We start from the raw sequence: 19,801 nt of genomic DNA, 5'->3' as shown, positions 1-19,801 counted from the left end.
TTTGAACAGTGATAGGTGAACTTAAGAAATGCAGGGATAGAAGAGCCAGGTATCTTTCTGAAGAAAGTGAATAGCTTTGGCATTGGAGAACTACTAGCAGTGAAGTTAAAAGACAGAGGCAGAAGTGAAAGAAGAGAGGGGAAGGTTAAAATGGCTTTGAGAGAGGAGGCGAAAGAGAAAGAATTCAAGATGAGAAATATTTGATTGTACCTTGTAGTAGTGGTGGAAGGGAGTTGGCAAGATGTAATTAAGAGAGAAGTCAAAATGTAAGTTCTTAGCTTAAAATGGTGGACATCCTTGAATTTTCAGGCAAAACGTCATAGAAATTGAGGGAATGGTGTTCAATAAGGCTTTTGTATCTCTTAGGGACTGATGATGTCAGAGTGAAAAAGGGAGTACTGAAGTGATTTTGGGAGGTTTCAAGGTCAGCTCAGGAGATACAGAAACTGAAAAGGAAAGGCATGGTTTGCAGGCACTAAGAAGAGGTGCTTAGCAAAGGATTTACCATCTCTTTTGAGACCCTAGCAGAAGAGCCACAGGCAGGACCTCTTGCAGTCTGGACATTTGGAGCTTGTAGGAGTGCTGAGGCTGTGTGCAAGAAGAGCAGACTGAGAAAGTGCAGACATCTAGGTAGAACAAAGTTGCAGACCTACTCCTTGAGGTCAGTTCAGTGGAGAAAAGAAGACTAATTCAGGATTAAAAATAATGGAGATTAGTTTTGTTTCTATTAATCCTTCCCAGGTCCTCTCATATCTGTTCTTGTTCTTTGTTTAGTATGTCTCAGTTTTGTTTTCTGTGTGTTTGTGTGGATTTTTTTTTTTTTGTTACTGGACTTCTATCACACCAGAGATCTGGATCAGAAGTTCGAAGCCCTCTGGCGATATTGCCTAACTAATTTAAAACTGGTTAATTAAATAAAAAAACATAGTCTGGGCTTGATGTCCTTCACTACTTAGACTGTGGTAAACGTCTTTCATACCTAAAGAAAGCTAATGCTTCTGAGAAATTGAGAGATTTGGTTTTACTCCTTAAAGCTGAATAGGGATTCCCACAACTCTTGTCTAAATATATAGGTTTGTTTTGTTGTTTATTCACCCTTAGACATCTCAAAGATGTGGACTCTAGAGGTCTGTAAAAGATAATTGAGCAAAGAAAATCTGCTGCTTGGTAGGCTTTCAATGGAGTGCCTTGCAGCTTTGGTGAAAAGTTTTTACAGATTTGCAGAATTAAAGTAGTTGAAAACTACTGATCTGAATAACATGCATTCACTTAGGCTGGGTTACTGAGTATGAAATTATTTATATCTCCTGTGGAGAGAATAATAAATAAAACATAAAAATTGTCCTTCACTACAAGCTTCTCAGGAGTCAGAATGACCAAGAAGATTCAATTTCACAGGTAACACATAAGAATCAAAATCTGAGGATGTAGTTTACTGTCCTAAAGCAAACATAGTAACCCTTTAAACTCGTCATCAAGTGCGGTTCTACTCTGAAAAGTCATTTTATGACTAGGAACCATTTTCTCACAAGTATTCCCCAGAAGTTTCCTAAATCTTACCAGAAGCTTGTGTTTCTTGTTTTTTCCTCTTCTCATTTTTCTCAGCCCGGATGGTGAGATTCTACCTTGCCTTACTTCTCAGTAGTGAAATTGCCAGCCATTTCCATCTTTTGGTTTTTGTGCTGTTTAAGTACTCGAGACAGCTGCAAGTCTGTTCTTTGAAACTTGGGTCACACCGTCAACTACAGAAGGAATTATGTCATCGTGATCCGGTTGAAGTGATTTTGAAGGGTCATTTTTACTGATGCAGGAGGTAGCTGTTAGCAGCATATTAGAATTTCTTAGAAGAAATGTGTTGACACCCTTGCTGCAAATGCAGCACTGACTTAATATTTGTTTACAACCTTCTTCTTATGCCATTTGGTTCCTAAATTCCCTACAAAGAGTCTGTCTTTGTTCACATTTTTATCAAGTTCTGATCCCAAGCTGAAGGAAAATGAGGGGGTGGAAGCAAAACGTGTTCTGTGCTGTGACATCTGGAATTGTTGGTTGGGCATATATACTGCAGTTGATCTTGGCTGTTATTCTTATACTCTAAGCTCTCAATTACCAGGGTTAATAGCAGGGTGGAGTAACTCAGATGAAGCAAACACCTGGATAATATAAAACACACATAATTTATGCTATGAGAACAACTTTAGCATATCTGATTCTGAAAGAATAATAAATATACTCTGCAGTGGAGCAGAGTTAGTTGTCTTTAAATATTACCAGAGAGCAAGCTTGCTGTGACAGAATACACTTTTGTGTTATGTGCTCTGAAGCCAGGTGAAGGGGGGAAACATTAGAACCAGTAAACCCACTCTTGAAACTTGCATATGGGTGACTGAGGGTTGACAGAAATAGCCAAAAGCATCCTTTTTGCTTTTGGGAAGAGATGGTAAGGCTTTGGTCCTTTTCCGGCTGGGTTTAAGAGATCACAGACTTGAATAGTAGCAAGTTGAAATGCAGCAAATGGGGGAAACTGTAGTTCAGGTAAGTCCTAGATGCAGAAGAGGTGCTTTTGGAAGAGTAGGTAGAATGTGTTGTTGATCATATGGATTGGGAGCAAAGCAGAAATAATTTTTATTTAATTTTTGCCAGCATCAGCAGTTGTGACTGAAGATAATAAATTACTGTTTTGTTGCTCGTAATATTGTGTACTTCGGGAAGTGCTGCTGCTTTTGCCTCCAAGGTTTTGTTTCGTTCATCCACTTTGGTATTTGCTGCAATAGCACACTAGTTCAGAATAATTATGACTACGGGTGCAGTTCTGATTTGGCTGTACTTCCAAACTATCATTAAACTTGAGGGCACTCAGTTGAATCTACTTTTTTTTTTTTTAAATAAAATCTGTGGAAAATATTTGTAATTTAACCCATTATTTAGGAACAAATTTGCTAGCAGGCCCAAACACCTGCATACATTATAAATATACAACATTAGTTTCTGAATATTTCATGTTTCTGAAAGTTACAGTGTTGGTTTTGGTTTTAGTGTAGCAATAATGCAGCTGTGTGTGCCCCACAGAAAAGTTTGAGCGTTTGAGTGCTCCCATAGAGAGTTTAAAATTGAATGCACTGAAAAAAATTTTGTGAAAAGTCAAGAAAGCAGTTTTAAATCCTACCTAGCAAGTCATTCTGTTTAGTCTAAGGCAATAAAGAGTGTCCTAGATTTTGTGCAAAGGGCAGTCAGCAGTATGATTAACCTAGACAATCATGACTTGATTTGTCAGAAGCATTTAGTGAGGATCTTGCACTTCACTTCATGGTCTCGACTACCTCATGTGTATGTCTGAGACTGAAATAAATTTCATATCTAATATGATTACACATCTAATACAATTATTCTATTAACGTTGGTTCTAAACCAACACAACCTTTGGGTTGGTCTTACCCAGTTCTGTTAGGGAGTGTCAAAAAGTCAAGTAATTTCGGTCATGGTTATTTCATATTAAAAATAAAATAGTTTAAATATACCCTATTTTTATTTTCCTAAATAATTGCAGCGTGTTTAAATTTGTAGAAGTAGTAAAAAACAAGAATATGGATTTTGATATGCTGTTTTGTTGATAAGTTGTGTTAAAAGTCTGTTCCACTCCTGAATTATTAATTCTTAGTCCTGTCCCTTCCCCTGATCCTACAGTGATCATAGCAGAATACTAACAAAAGCACACATTTTTTCAGTTTCATCACAGACTGAAGACATTACTTCCTTAACCATTTAGTAGATCAGGATTAGATAACAGGAGAGATGGATTTTATTCTGAGCTTTGTCAGAGTCTTTGTAGGAAACGGGGAAGTGAGTCATAAATCTTGTTTTCCTAAGCAGTAAATTAAAAGAAATTATTAGTGTTCAGTTCTTTTATTTATTTGAATAGATTTTAATTTCTTTAATTGACTTTTTTTTAATTTTGCATAACTACTGAATTCTCTAATGTAAGAATGTTGACAGTGTTTCACAGTTACATCTGTGCCCAAATTTAAAATATGACATATGGATTTCCTCTCCCCAGCAATTTCAAACGGTTGTCAAGTGAAACTGAATATATGACAATTAATGGGACAACAATGAAAAATCTTGAAATTTTACAGAATCAGGTAAGGACAAATGTAATGTTATTTTAATAAATGCTGAGATTTTCACAGCCATTTGACATATTGTTCCCAACGAAGTTAGTTAAATTAGTTTGCAAATCTCACCCGGAAAATTTAAATTATTTAGAATGGGATTAAACTGAAGGAGGATTATGTTTTTCAGAAGCATAAATGAAAGTTAATCTGTGCTGGCTTTTAGTACGAGTTAGAAATCTTATTGCACTCTGCCTAGCAAAGAACTTTCAAAAAAGTTTCAGTTCTTGAGCAATTGCAGTCAAGTGATATGACTGCAGTAGGGTTTGTTTTTTCTTTTGTGCTATTGCACAGACGTTTATGTACAGACTTGCTTAATTTGTTCCAGTCATTTTCTAAAAAGATTTTCTGGCTACAGGAAAAACATACTTGTGTGTCTTATGACTGTTGGAGGTCCTTTATGTAAAGCATTGCTGATGAACAAGATTGGTAAACGAACATGCAGTTGCCATATCTTAAGTCCTAAACAGAATGTTTAAGTAGTGTCGTGAAGATCCTTTCACTTCATCATTAATTGTTCAGTTAAAAATAATTATGCTATTTTTATTATTTTAGACTGATATGAAAACAAAAGGAAGCCTACTCTGGGTCTTGGATCATACTAAAACTTCCTTTGGACGTCGAAGGTTGAAGAAATGGGTGACCCAACCCCTCATGAAGTCCAGGTGAGATAGTTCTTTATCTAGGGCTAAATCTGCGTAATTATGATATTGAGTATATCCAATGTATTTAATTTGCTTGAAGACCTGAGATACATAGTAGAGTTTACACGGGAAATTATACTGTAGAAGCTGTGGACGTTATATATAGGTTTGAGAGTTAAACCACTGTGTTTGGGCAGAGAACATCTAAGTAGTTCAGAGTAGTAGGCTTGGAGCAAGTTAGAAATTCCTATGCAGAAATACAGTTGGTACCATTCCAATTCAGTATCCTTTTTCAGACAGTCGATGAGGATTACCTACTATTGGAGCATGTTTTTATTCCTAAACTTGCCAATTAATGTTTGATGTCTTTCTTGCTTCATAAGTATTTACATCCTTAGTGTATTTAAGTTGTGGATGTTTTTTTATCCCTGGATACAATGTGTTGCATATGAAAGAATTTATTTTTACTACTTCTGAAATGTGATGATTATTTGGTCACTATTGTATTTTGAGATATGCTTTATTTATTCATGCTTTAGAATGGCTTTATTTTATAATACTATCATGCTTGTTTTTACTTGTCTCTGTCTTGAAATGGAATCCATCTTTTCTGATTTCTCTTTGCACGTTTTATCAGTGTGTTGCACTTGAATATGTAGTAAATAAAAGTATTGAGTAGATGGAATGTTTGTTACCTACATTTTAAGTTTTTGGATCTATTCCTTTGAATGTGCATTCCCTGAGCGTTGGCAATGTAGAGTTTACTCAATTATTGCTTTGTTCACTTCAGCTATAGTATACAGAGAATCCTTCGGGTTCGGTTGAGTAAAATAATCTTCCCTCGTTTTACTTTTGTAAATGTATCAAACAGTTTTACTTTTTACTAATTTTGAATAATTTTAAATAGTGAGGTGTACTACTGTTCTAGTGTCTTGCTGTTGTCAGTAATTTACAAATGTTTCTGCAGAAGCATTTTGTTCCCTTGACCAAAGTTAAGTTGTTAAAGCACTATACTTTTGAAGCACCACTGCTTAATTTTCTTATTAGCCTTTTTGTAAGTATCTTTTCTCAGTAGTGTAAGAAAAACACATAATTATTTTTTAACTCCTTTTTTTTGTTAATTTAGAATATTAGAGAACTCTTCTCATTTGTAGGAGAAATACTGGTTAGACTTTTTCACACTGCAGTTTCTGACAGGGATTTAATAAGGTTTTTTTTAATAGCTTTTATATATTTTAGCCACTTCAAAAAGGCTTCGATATAACCATCCTAAATAGTATTAGACTTTATGGAGGTTGATTATGTGCTTGGTGTTCACCTTAAAAGCATACAGAATTTCTCTGCCACTTGACAAGAATAAATTGAAATAAATTAGTTTATTTCTTTTTCTGCTCTTGAGGCACCTTGCGACCTTTTGGGAGTTGTTTGTGAAGTTGTCAGCTGGGGGAGCCAGAGCACAGGCCCTGGTCTGGTGTGGTGGCAGCACTGAGGATGGGCACCTGAAAAGGGGTGCCTCTACCCATTTTGCTCCCAAATTATCATGTTTGTGATGCAGCAGGTGAAATACCATTCAACAGTAAAATAGACAGTGTTCTTACCTTGACACAGAGGATAGAAAGCTGCTTGATTGGGGACTTCAGGCCCTCTTTCTTAAACAGAAAATTTAGTTTAAATTCTCCATTGTGTCTATGCAGAACCAGCTTTACAAGTTTGCAATTTTGGTTTCTTCTCTTTCTCCTTTGCTCTTTGTTACTTCTAGAGATTGCTACTTCCCTTTTCCAGACTTTTTTCTTAGTATGGAAGGAAGTTCCATGGTTGGAGATGACAGTACTCCTCAGCTGAAACTAAAAAGGCTATTTTATTTCTGTGTATTTTTCCCTTTCTGACTCTTGAGTTTGTAATTTTGTGTACTTAGTGCATCAGACATTTCACCAGTATTGTTTCCAGTAATGCACACAAATGCACTTAGAGAACATTCTGTAATTGTAGTTCACCTGTGCGTCCTGGAGTGATGTTTTCAGAGGAAGTAAGATTTCTGTACTGCATCTTTTCCAGTCAGTGGGTAGGTGCATTTCCCTTGGTGTATCAAAAAGTGAGAAGGTGTAATTACTGCTTTATGCCTTACAGCTGAAAATCACTTGGGATGATGACTGACTAAATTTTCAGGGGAGAAAACATACACTAGGTTGAATCAAGGTAGAATGTGTACAGACAGCTCATTTGGGCAAACTTGAAGATATCCATTAGATCATCGGTGATGTAATACATTTAGAGACTAACAAGAAAAGGTTTCTAGCATTAGGCATGTGTGATTTAAAAAGTAATTAAAAAAAGAAAAGGCTTAACCAAGGATAGTGTAATGTCCTCACTTATTCACCTAGGTATACAAAGATGATGATGAGGCTGTGTGAGTCATTGAGGACTGAGCTCTTTAGGAGGAATCAGGAAAGTAATTTTTTTTTGTAGGAGTTACATCTTTGTGGATTACAGAAGTGTTATCTTGCCTTGCCTATCTTGCCGTTGAAGTATAAGTTCTGTGGAGTGCCTTTCTCACCTAACTTCTGTAAGGGGAGTGGGAATAAAATTAAATAGAAAGCTAAGTTCGTTGAAACATTTTTGACTGAATGAAATGTGCTGTTTTCCTGTCGGGCAATGGAGTTTCAGCTGGAGAAAGGGTAGAGCTGTGTGTGATCATACTCAACAGCAAAAGGGCTAAGGACTGGTCTCAGGATACAGTGTTGTAATACAGTGTGATCTTTGTGTCTTTGTATGGGTGCAACATTTAAAAATAATTTCTTTCCTAATGCAAAATTAATCTCAGAACCTGTGAAGTTGATGTGAAACAGTCATTGCTTTTTGGATAGCTACAGGAAGAGGAGAAAGATAAGCTTAACATAGGCCTGATGAAGCAAACGTGGATATGGTTTGCATCTTTCTTGTTTTGATGTTGTATATTATGGATATGTTGTCCTATGGTGATGGTATAAAATAAAGTGCAAGGAAGTTGTTGCCCTACACAGGGACAATCTGAAGCCTCATCTCTTTGAAATGTGGTTTTCTGTGTCTCTTTGTTATATCCATGGTTACTTCCTCCCACTGTCATCTTTACATCTCCCTTTTCTGTTCTCTAAGTGTTATGACTGGCTCCAGGCTGTAGCAATGCTGCTTGTCCAGTCTGGAGTCCGGAGTAGACAACTGTGGAATAAATACTGCATGCTTTTCCTCATCGACTATAAATTTGTATCTGTGCCTTCCTCAGCTGTTGATTCTTGCAAAATTTGTAGGAAATTTGCTTCCTTGAGATCAAACAAACACCTTCCTCATCCTTGTCAAGGTTGGCTGGAATTGAACAGAGTTCAAAAGTGAAAAAAGCAGATAAGTAGCCAATTATATGGAGGTTTGTTATTTCCATATTAGTTCAGACTGTAAAGCTAATAAAGCTGTAACTAGGTGCTTAAAGTAGAACTTGAGATAAATGATGGGTGTATCATACTGAGCAATTTATAGCCACTGTAGGGGAATATATGTAGAATTCCATTCCTGTGCAGAGAACTCTGTGGCCTGTATGTATAGAAAGCATTGCATAAGAGATTTTTTTTTTTCCCTCTCCCTCCTAGTCTGTTCCTGGAGAGGTGGAATATCTTTTAAATATCAGTGGGTGGACTTCATGAAGTGTCATTTCTAGTACTGTAGCCAGGGAGAAGGTAGAGACTTCACTGTCTAGATAACCTGGAAAATGCCGGTGTTTGCCTTTGTTGCAAAAGTGCCTAGGTTATGAGTTACAAGAGTATCTAGTGCAAAATTTTAAAAGCTTAGGTGTGGGGGATGGATGACGAAGTGATAAAATGTTTGTTGTGTGTATGATGTGAACATACTAGTTTGCACTATGCTCTCTCTTTGGGGTGATATCTACTGGTTTTTGAGGGTATTTGTGGTTTGAAGTAGTTCAGACAGACTGATCTACGCAGCCTGTGCAGACAGAGTGATCCACAACTACCTAAATTGTATTTCTTTAATATTCTGTTGACTTTCTCAGTTTTTTAGTATGTTATGTATGACGTGCAGAAGCTAATGTAATGAAGTTAATGATAAGATTTTGGAGAGCAGAATGCCCTAAATACAGATCTCAGAAGTCATGTAACTTCCAGCATGGAAGGTTTGCTCAAGGTTTTGGAGTGAATAGGCTTTGCCCATGTCAGACTGTGTTGAAATAGGAAAAAACCTCACCCTTGTTTAAATACCAAGGAAGGAGAAAAATGGTATGTATTTAGAGAGTTGCCAGAAACGTTTTGACCTTTGCTTTGCAGGCTAGAGAAACCAAATTTTTAATTACCCCTTAGAAACAGGATTTCAGGATTTTTTCCTGTGATTCTAGTAGCCTTTGTGCCCCATTTCTTCCAGTTCTGGATGAGATGACGCTTTAACGGAGGCTGAATTGAAGCCTTGTAGGAAAGTAGTAATAATTACTATTAGTCTGAACCTACTTTGCCTGCAAGATCATAGAATGACTATAGATTTAGCAAATTCAGAACTGCAGACAGTTATCTACCACTAAAGAAGAGAAAGAGTGTAAACTGGTATTACTAATGCAACATGACTTTTAATTGGAGGATATGTACCGTAGAGCTGGGAAGAAGAGGGTCCCTTTATAGTGATGTTGGCAACAACATGTCTTTCCTAATATAAAACCAGCTTGTTCTAAATCCTCTTGCTTTGAATGGATTGAGTGCTGTTTTATTTATACTTTTATACAAAAAATACGGTCCTAAAGGAAAGTCTTTCAAGTCTGACTTTGTCATTGTTCCCTTAATTAAGATATCTGGACAGTAAAACAAACTACCTAAAGGTCTTTAAAGAAACCTATTTTAATTCCAAGTTAAACTGGTTGCCATTTAATGCCATTGTCATCCAGAGCTGGATTAGAATCTTCTTTTGCAGCAGTGATTTAGGAATAAAATCCATCCATCCTACAGCAGAATTTCACCGGCTAAATTTTTCTCCTAAGAATAAAGATTTTATAGCATCAGTGCCAATATAAAATGCACAAATGCAGGTTACAGCATATGCGTGAGATCTCAAAATTGTTGTAGTAAAGAAAAAGATTGCAGCATCATCACATGTATTCATTCATTTTTGCTAGCTGTGTTTTGGTACCACTGAATGCTGTGTCTAACTCCTTATAAATGTAGTAATCAGGCATTCATTCATGTTGGCTATAGAAGCTAATGGTTCCCTTTTTTGGCACAAATAGCTGAAATACATTGTGTGTGAACATGAACAAAAAGTGTTTGATTACCATTTGCATATTCTTTTAACAGATGTGAAGACAAAGTTTATAGTACTTGTATATTGCTGTTAAGTATTTGAGATCCATTCCGGAATATTGTCTTCTCGTGGTTGCATGTTTATTTAGGGGAACTTTGGACCTCTCTGCAGGGGTCTGAGACATTTGGAGTTTTGAGAGTAAATTGCTCTGTTTCTTCTGCATGTAGAAAAACAAGTGAACAGGTCCAGAAGGATGTTAATTTTTTTATGTTTCATGTAAATTTCACTGTAGTAATTACCATTGTTTTGTACTTTTTCCTTGTTGCTAATGCATAAAATTCCAGCGGTCACAGCTCCATTTAACATTTCAGAATTTATCCCATAAAGTTAGCCAGATTCTAACTTAGCCACCTAAGTAAAAAAGCCAGAGACAGACTGTTTATTTTTGTTTGCTTTTTCTTTAAAAAGATATATACAGTTTATTGATTGCATAGTGTAATTCTACACAGCTTTGGGTTTTGATGGCATTAATTGCTTCTTATGAGAGAGAGTGATCTAAAGCAAAAAACCACTGTACTGTTTAACTTAATCAACTCCTAGAATGTCTTCATTTGTAAGCTGTGTTCTGAAGCAAGGTCAAGAATAAAAGCAAAATATCAAGTGAGCCAAAATATAAAGCAACAGAAGTCAGAATGGCCTTCACTGTGTCCTGTGTTTGAAAGAAGCCAGTGTCACAGAAGAGTATGAGAACCGGGCAACTGGGTACTGTTACCTCCCCAGAAGACTCCCAGCTTCTAGCAATTTGCGGTTCAGGGACTTCCTCAGGCACAATCGATACCCACGTGTATCTTGCATTTTCCCAATGTTTAAGTAATACATTTTCTTTCTTTGAAATGCTGTAGTTAGGCGGGAGGCTACTAGGCTTTGATCTAGATAATATAGTTCATGGGAAGCAATGTTTGTTGTTTCATACCCTTCATTATGGTTTTTTTCAGGCATTAAATTCTTGTGACTGGTAGTTTTATGTATTGCTGAGATCTCTAAACAGGTGTAATAAAACTAATTTCAAATCTGTGCATTCACTGTGCTTGAGCTATGTCCTTACTGTGATGAATGAACTCATACTTCGTGCATTTATCATAATGCACAAAGAGATTATGAGTTTTATGATAAATTTGTACTTATTTACCTTGTATAAAAATAAAACCTTGTATGACTGAAAATTTTCTGCAGTTCTTATATCGCAGTTATGTTATTGATTTCAGTCTGATTTCAATGTAATGATACATTATCACATCTAAAAATGTTAGGTTTTCTTCACTGTATGAGAGATCGGCATATCTGTTATCACACTAGCAACCATCAATTCTATTTAGATGGTTAAGATGTTCAGATGTTAATTCAGTGCAGTGCATTCGTATCTGCAGCCTTCGGCATTGTCAAAATAGTTTTTAGTTCAGGATTCAAATATTTTTGTATTTGATAATTTTCTGTACTGTTCACATATCTGGCAGCAGAATAATACAGGGGAGTATCTCATGATTTAATTTCAAGTAGTTCTTATAAATGACTAAAATAAAAAATTCTGCAGTTAGGTTTTGTTATGTTTAAATACACTGCAAAGCGATTTTAGTGTTGTATTAATGTTGCTATTCTTAAATGGAGAGTATGGCAGAAGTAAGTGTACTGTTTTTAGTCAACTGTCTTATGTTACATTATTTCACAGAAGATTGTTTGGAAAATTGGATAGAGCTCAGGTTGCTGACATGGTTTATACAGATGGGAAAGAATAGGCTAATATTCCACATAAATAGAGAACGAAGTTGTAGCCAGTTTATAAAATGTAAGACAGTTTCTTAGTATAAGCTGTTGAGTTTCTTTGTATAATGTTAGATTCAGATTTTCTAGTGGTGGAATTTTTTTCCAGATTATGCAGAGACTAGAAACCCCAAACTGTACACAGAATATGCTGAATAACTGTGCAGTGCAGAACAAATTTCTTTTGAGGTGGTTTAACAACTGATAAGGATAATATATTGGTCCTCAACGAAATGTTTATTAGTTTAAATATTTAAAGTTTAAAAGCATACCTTGAAATTAATCATCCGGCTGCTTTTATAATATCTCTTCCCTGTCCTTCTTTCCTCATACATGTGAAGTTTTACATAATTTTTCCCTGTACTTTCAGGCTTTTGAAATAGGACTCCCACTATGTTTTCAGGTGGAAAAAATGGGTCATTTGATACTGGATGCTGTTTTCCTGACCCTTTCTTATTTGTAGGATTAAAGCAGAAAAACTCTATGGATGCTTAGTTTTAGATTACTGGAGCTACAGTAACATAGCCATATGTGAGGGTGATTAAAGTGCAGATTAAGCTTTGAAGGGAGGAGTTTTTTGAATATCTGCATCTATTTTACATATTACTGTATGTTTTCAATTGGCCACGTAAATATAATCATGCTGTTTAAATTAAGTGGCGGTGTTCTGGAACAGAATTCTGCTGCTTATATGTGCTTTTTATAATAAAAATACAGATTATTTTCTTCTTTAAGGTACACATGTTTATACTTTAACAGTTCGTTATTCCTTCATGCAGAGGAGTGTTCCAGGGTCTCAAGTACAGCGCATTTTAATAATTCTCCATGAAAATGTAATTGTGGCTGATGATACTGACCTTTCAGAATTTCAGTATAGCTGTTTGCTACCTTCAAACCTGCATACTTGGGGTATTTTATTACTTTGTCACTGATATTAACACTTCTCAATTTCCTTTCCATTATCCAGATATAGTTTAGAGCGTCTCACTAATTGATGTACAAAGCTTAAATCTCTGCTATCTTGAATACGCTGTGTGGATGTCAACAGCTTGCTCTTTGGTTATATCGTTGCATAACTTTTGGTAAATCAGCCAGCATACACCAGATACGTGATTGTGTCTCCTAAGGATCAGATTTAAAGCTCGGACGTGTTCTGTGCTGAAAACAGCCCCTAAAGGTCTCAGCAGTTGCACTTGACGGCAGCTGCTTTGTGCTGCTGTTACTTGCAGGTTGCCTGGCTGCCCAGAGAAACAGGAGCAATGTTTAATTTTGTGCATTTGGAGTGGAACGGTCGTGGGGAAGAGGAAGGTGTTTTTGTGGCCTGTAACAGGGCTGCTGAGCAGAGCCTACAAAGTCTGACAGTCGGTTTTCCTCAGGGCTGGGAAAAAGCAGTCTTTCAGGATAGTGGAGTGTTTTGGGTGCTGTGGTGTGATGGGAGAGTCTGCTGTCCAGTGCAGAAGTCACCGACTGAGTTCCCAAGGTGCCTGGGGTCAGGACAGCAGGGAGCCCATCCCCCCAGTTTGTACGGTGGCTGTGGAGGAGTGCATCTACCTGCGCTCCAGGTAGATGGTGACAGGTGGGGCACTGCAAATCCTGGTTTTGTACAGCAAGGCTGCTCTGGGAATGAAAATGTGTCATTTGTGACAGATGAGGGGATGGCTTTACGATATTAGTATAAAGCGGTATGTCACTGCAAAAATCCTGGCACTTAAATGCCGTTAGATTTATGTATATCCAAGTGCACATCCAGTCTATGACGTTCTCTCTTTCACATGCAGTGTAATAAAATTTCAAGGACTCTTAGATTTAGCTGTCTCTCTGGGCCAGAGGCCTCTGTTGTAATGTCTGCAACCTGTGGAGCTGCCTAATTTCATTGATTTCGTCATGGATAGTATTTGTTAGTAGCTACAGTGGCAAGTGGCACAGCAATTCTTCAAAAAAAGCTGTGGGCAAGACAGGCAGACTTTTCCCAAAATCTTACATTTTGATTGCATCCTTACTTTTTTTCCCTCTGTGTTGGCAGAGCTCTAAGCATCTCTCTGGTTTGTGAGAACAGATGTGGGCTGGGCTGTATTTGCCTTGCACACACTTGACTGGTATATGAAGTGTCAGTATCAAGGAACTGCTTCCTTCTTAACCTGCAAGGGTGGATGGACAGACGGACGCATAGCAGCGTGGGAATTTTTGAGCTTTCTTGTCTCAGGAGGAGAATGTTGTAATAAGGCTTACTTGTCATTCTGGGAGAAAACACAAGGCTTTTAAAATAAGCACTGGGATGTCTTAAGGATTTTTAAGGTTTCTTGGAACGTTATGTTTCAGATTCAGCCTTACTTGCTGGAAACTTTTTGAATGCCAGCTAAAGCCTTCCAGCGTGATGGTACCCGCAGAGTGTGCCCAGCAGCACATTGTGGGGAGGGGTCTTGGGAAACACGATCTGAAACAGATGGTTTTTGTTGTGAATTCTGTTGCTTCAGCAAATCTTACCATAGCTTTCACCTAGTTGACCCTATTTTGCAGTGTACACAGTTACCTCAAAGGTAAAGTCTGAACATGTAAAAGCTACATTCAGAGGAATTGTGCTATTCAGCTTTGACACATCTCTTTCACTGCTGTCTTGCAGTGACCTCACTACCTTTCACTCTGTTTCCTTTGGGCTGTATGCATCCATGCACCCCTAATCTCAGTCTTTTCGTAGAAAGACACATTGAGGCAATTTGGTTCCACAAAAAGCAGAAATGGAGTTTACTTTAGCTCTGCAATCTACAGCCAGTTTGTGGATATATTGAAAGTTGTAACTGCCGTTAGCAGCAATGTAAATTGAGGTGAACCTTGGCAGTAGGTTTTCCATTTTAAAGCTCTTTTTTGACAGTGGCTGTAAGAAGATGATTGTAAGGAAGGTGAAAATAACTATAGAATTATTTCTTTGCATAAAAAAATGTTTCCTCATTGATTGACTTCAGTCCTGGAATACTGAGATTCGTATTGCAGGTTATGGGGAAAAAGAAAAAAAGAAGCAAAAAACCGAACATAGTTCTGATTCATGTAATTACCAATTGCTGGTCTGGGTCAAAAGTAGAGGGGCAAATTGGTAACCAGTATTTATACCCTGTTGGAATAAAGTATGCTAAATAGAGTTCAAATGTAAACTCACCCTCCCCCAGGTACGTGCCTGCAAATTTGAGTTAGATATTCAGGATTCAATGTTGCTTATATTATATACCACTAGACCTGAGCACATAGACATGAGCACTGAAGTGTGTATTTGGCTGTTTTGAGCACAGAGAGGGGATAATGAGCATATATCCAGGATCTTGCTTACATCTTGAATGAACGCACAAGATTCTCCACGTTTCTTAATTCTTCTACTTACCTATTCATGAGAATGTGACTGTAGTCAAAGTTTAAAAAAACCTAACAAAACCAAAACAAACCAAAGGAAAAAGTTCACTAGCTCTATGCCTTCCCCTCAGAGAAACACAAGTTTTATTTATTAATCTTATGATTATTCTTTTACAGTGAAATAAATGCCCGGCTTGATGCTGTGTCTGAAATTCTGCTGTCAGAATCCAGTGTGTTTGGTCAGATTCGAAATCTTCTTTGTAAGCTGCCAGATATAGAGAGAGGCCTCTGCAGTGTTTTTCACAAAAAGGTATATCCGTAATTACATTAATCTGTTATTTTCTAAGTGGTGTGATTCTATCTTAATGTACTTCCATAGTTTTTGCATGTTTGTTTAAAAGTATTTTCTTTTTAACAAGACTGAAGCTGAAATAACAAAGGGATGTAACTTTTTGTAAAGTTATTCTTACCTTATGATAGAATCTTATTTTATTTGTTATCAGGTTTTGTGAAGTTATTTTTACCTTATGGTAGAATCTTATTTTATTTGTTATCAGTGATATGCTGATAGAAGAAATGCCTGAATAGAATTCCAGAATACATACATCATATTGCTAATGCTAACAGGAAAAATATCTACGGTACTCATGACTTAGTGGCTGGATTCAGTGAGATAGGATGGTGCAATAGGTCCTTGTGCCATAAATCCTTGTGCCATAAATTATTTCCCTTTAAAACAATGGATTGCATTTTGTATGCTTATCTAAAATCACACTTGCAACTCACTTGGCTGTAGTTGGCTGTTTTCAAATGAATGTTAATTTGTTTATAAATTCTGTAATTTGGATCTCACTTGCACATTTTAATAAGAATTACTTGTAATGAGACACTGACAATTCTTAGTTGAAGCAGATTAATGTGCTAATGGCACCTGTGCAGTACTTCATGTTCTTTTATTTCACTGTTATATTTAGAGGTTTTGACGGTTTGTTTTAGATAAAGGAATAGGTGGGTAGAAGAGCAAAGTTTTAATTTCTTTGGATGGTACAGCACAAAGGTTTCCTCTCTCTGAAAATGTGAAACTCTGTTCTTGTATAATTTTTAAAGCTATAATGTAGCAGTGTTAGGCACATGGAAAGATTTGCATATTTAAATGAATGGATACAGAGGTCCAGCCATAATAAAATTTATTAAAAGAGGGAGTGTGCACCAACTTCCCCATCTTCTAAAATGTACAGTATCCATATGATACGATGTTCTTTCAAAAGAACTGTCCAGGAATTAGATAATTCACTTCTTAATGGTTTAACTCATTTCAGGTTGAGTAGTATGTAATAAGGTTTGTAGGGATACATCTGTATTTCACAACATCTTGGCAATCCTCCACTGCTATCCTGTGCTTCCTTTTTTTGTTTAATTTATTTTATTTTATTGTAGTAGTTTGTATCTGTTTCTTCAGGTGACCCTTCCTGTTTTAGGGTTGCTTACCCTTCTCAGCTTTAAAGCTGGCATTTAGGTGGAACCATTCAGAAGCCCTGGATTTTCATGTGATTTTTGGAATGAGGTGACAATGTAGTTTGTCTTAACAACAGCCGCTGTAGCGTGAAGATATGTTTAGTGAATCAGAAGCTGGAAAGAAGTTGCAGGAGAGGCAAAGTGCTCCAGCAGAATCCTTAAGAAGGATAAATGCAGGGCGAGGAAGATCCAAGCACAAACTCTTCCTTTGATGAATAAGCTTCCCTTAGTAAAAACCTAGTTTGTCATCCATTGCAGAACACAGTGAAGAACATCCAAAGCAATGAAGATCTTTAGGACTTTGAGGAGATCAAAATGTCCCTGAAAGATGGGGTCTGTTTTGAATAAAGAATCAAAAGCACTCTCTGGGAAACATTCTACAGTCTAGACAGACAGTGAATATGGAGCCTGAAGAAAGGTCCCTGCAAAGCAGATACATATTCAAGAACACAGAATAACTGGTTTTCATGATCTTTTTTTTCAGAATATCCAGTAAATGCTGCCATTTCAGTTCTCACTAGGAGCCTTTCCAGTTCTGTTAATTCCAGATGTCCGTCTCCCACATGCTCAAAATGAGGTTCCCTGCAATTTCATTCCCTCTAAGGCTTACAGAACTCTTGAGTGAAGCTCACTGTTGGCTTAACTAAAGGAATATGCTGTAATGCAGGCTTGTTAATTCAGTGTCAGCTGCAGGAAATATAGGTGGATGTGGCAAGTATTTTGGCATTCATGCCCTTTAAACTTCAGTAATGTTATTATTTAAGGAGGTATGTTTCAGGAAGGGAGACCTCTGAAGTGTGCAGAGGTGGCTGGGTTGTCTCAGTCATTCCAAACATCTTTTGTTCAGATCAGCCACTGCAGAACTTTTATTGTGCAATGCACTTTGCACCAGTAACCTCTAGAGGAGACAGAAAAAAAATGAAGACAAACCAGTACTCTGTTTTGGAACTGATTTTGCAAGGCAGAGCATCCTTATAGGAACTCTTCTGGTAAATAACATCATTGTATATTTTCCTGGTCTGACTATTAATATTTTTTTTAATAAGTCTGCTAATGATTTTTACCTGGTGGCATCGTTCAAACTGGCAATTGTTAATCTGACCCTCTACAAGTTCCCATTACCATGGACCCAAACCACCAAACCCCATTGCTGTTTTCTCCTCAGGTATGAGGAATCTGTAATTAGAAAAGCATTCTTGTAGTGGGAATTAGGTATTACCTTGGAGGTCGTATTACTAGCTCCAAGTTTGCCCCAGCCTGATAAAGGTCTATGGGAATGGTTAAGGAGACAAGAACAAAGTTACTGTTGCTATGGAGGGAGGAATTTTAATACCAGGACTGATTGTTCTTCTCAGTTCTTGCGGCTCCAGCACCTGACATCTTGCCAGGCAGAAACACTGTCAACAACAGAATGGCCTCGCCCTTCTCTATGTCAAGAAAAGGATGTCTGGAGATGAACTGTTTGAAGGCTTCTTGGTAACATTCAGGAGTTGACTTCAAAAGGAGACTGAGAGACAGGGAATTGTCAAGAGTTTTGTCTTAATGGTCCCTGGAGCTGATGCAGAATTAGATCTTGCTGGAAGACACATTGGCTCAATGCTTTCAATACCCAGTTCAGCCATGCCCTCTAGCCTCTGGAGAGAGCCACCAAATAGTAGAGTAAAATTTAGGCCACATGCATTTCCTTTTGTGCTCTTCATTTCAGGACAGTGGGAAATATGAATGACAGGGCGCTACTTTTTTTTTCTCAGTTAATGTGATGACTGTTTAGCCTTGCCTTGGAGTGCACTGAATGGCAAGAGAGCAGTCAGAGAGGCCTGTGCTTGAGTAGGTCTAAAAACCAGTACAGAGTAAACATGCCATCAGTACTTTTACAAATGTGTCCTACAGAGCCATCCTGGTGTTGCTTGCTGGTTTCATGCCCGGTTTCGTGCAGTGTGTTTCAGAAGATAAATATACAAGCTTGATCCATGAGTGTTTATCTTATTTGTACCCTTTGCTCAATAAACATTATTTTTTGACTAAAGCTCAGTCATGAAAGTGGACAGGAATCATCATAACAAATGGTCATTGAATTTACAGATCACATTAAAGTGAAGCTGTTTCACTGAACTCCTACACAAGGAGTGAGGTCAATATTCAAACTTTACCGGAATGTGTTGTAAAATGTCATTTCAATTTGTTCTGCTCCTAACTCCAGCCATAGGCTGTCCCTCATTCGGAGTTCCTCACAAGTTGCTGCAGTTGGGAAAACCTGTTTGGTTCTGAATCAGTCTCTAAAACTTTGCTGCCCACTTACCAGGCTGCTCACCTGTGCCAAATAAAGCAGGCAGTTGCTACAAGTTGGGTATTTGCTGCTTGGCTGCCTACAGGCTCCTTGTGGGGTTTGCCTTTCAGTTTTTCAGTGAATACTTCACTATTTCACTGTCATGCTCAGACTCCTCAGACTCCTCAGAGGAGAAGGGTGCAGCTCAGCTGGGTGATAAGTGTTTAAAATCTTTAATGTAAGTTTGTCAGCCAGAATGATGCTGAAAATGTGCCCTTCCATGGAATTTCACGCTTCATTGAAGATAGTGTGATTTTTTTGAAGATTCAGAGAAAATCATAGTTTTCTGATTTCTTTCTCTTTTATGAAATCAATACCTGTCATATCTGCTTAGGAAATTAGTTACTGTTTCTATAGAATGTTTAAAATAAATTCTCCCCATAGCAATATATTATTGACTTCGTCTAACACACGTTAGTTTTTTTCCTCTTTTTGTTCTATGATAGCAGTATGCACATCTTGCCTACACTGTACTTTTAATCTTTTAAAGAATTTGCATTTCTAGATATATGTTATTAAATGCTGATTTAATGGTTTCCCATTAAGCTGATTAATATAAATAGTGACATAGCAAGGGGACATAGTAACCTTAAAATGAAATACCTAATTTCTCCTAGTATACTCGCTATACTAAAACCATAAAGGTAGTTATTACAGTTGGAAAGGAGTGATAAATGTATGCTGTGTTTCAACTTCCACTTTTTTTATTAGAAATGCTTTTAACT

The 19,801-nt window shown here is 37.2% G+C and overlaps 1 protein-coding gene across 3 annotated transcripts in view; it reads left to right on the top strand.

Annotated features, from left to right (window-relative positions):
• MSH3 (mutS homolog 3) overlaps positions 1–19,801 on the top strand; it is a 118,122-nt gene that overhangs the window by 47,254 nt on the left and 51,067 nt on the right. For all 3 annotated transcript variants that reach the window (XM_063319656.1, XM_063319657.1, XM_063319658.1), the window contains 3 exons: positions 4,055–4,139; positions 4,725–4,834; positions 15,413–15,545. In XM_063319656.1, coding sequence (XP_063175726.1) covers positions 4,055–4,139; positions 4,725–4,834; positions 15,413–15,545 — 328 coding nt within the window. The remainder of the gene's footprint in view (positions 1–4,054; positions 4,140–4,724; positions 4,835–15,412; positions 15,546–19,801) is intronic.

The sequence above is a fragment of the Chroicocephalus ridibundus genome, chromosome Z (assembly GCF_963924245.1).
Source record: "Chroicocephalus ridibundus chromosome Z, bChrRid1.1, whole genome shotgun sequence".
Lineage (NCBI taxonomy): Eukaryota > Metazoa > Chordata > Aves > Charadriiformes > Laridae > Chroicocephalus > Chroicocephalus ridibundus.
The sequence above is the reverse complement of the archived record's forward strand: the minus strand, read 5'-3'. Positions and strand labels throughout refer to the sequence as shown.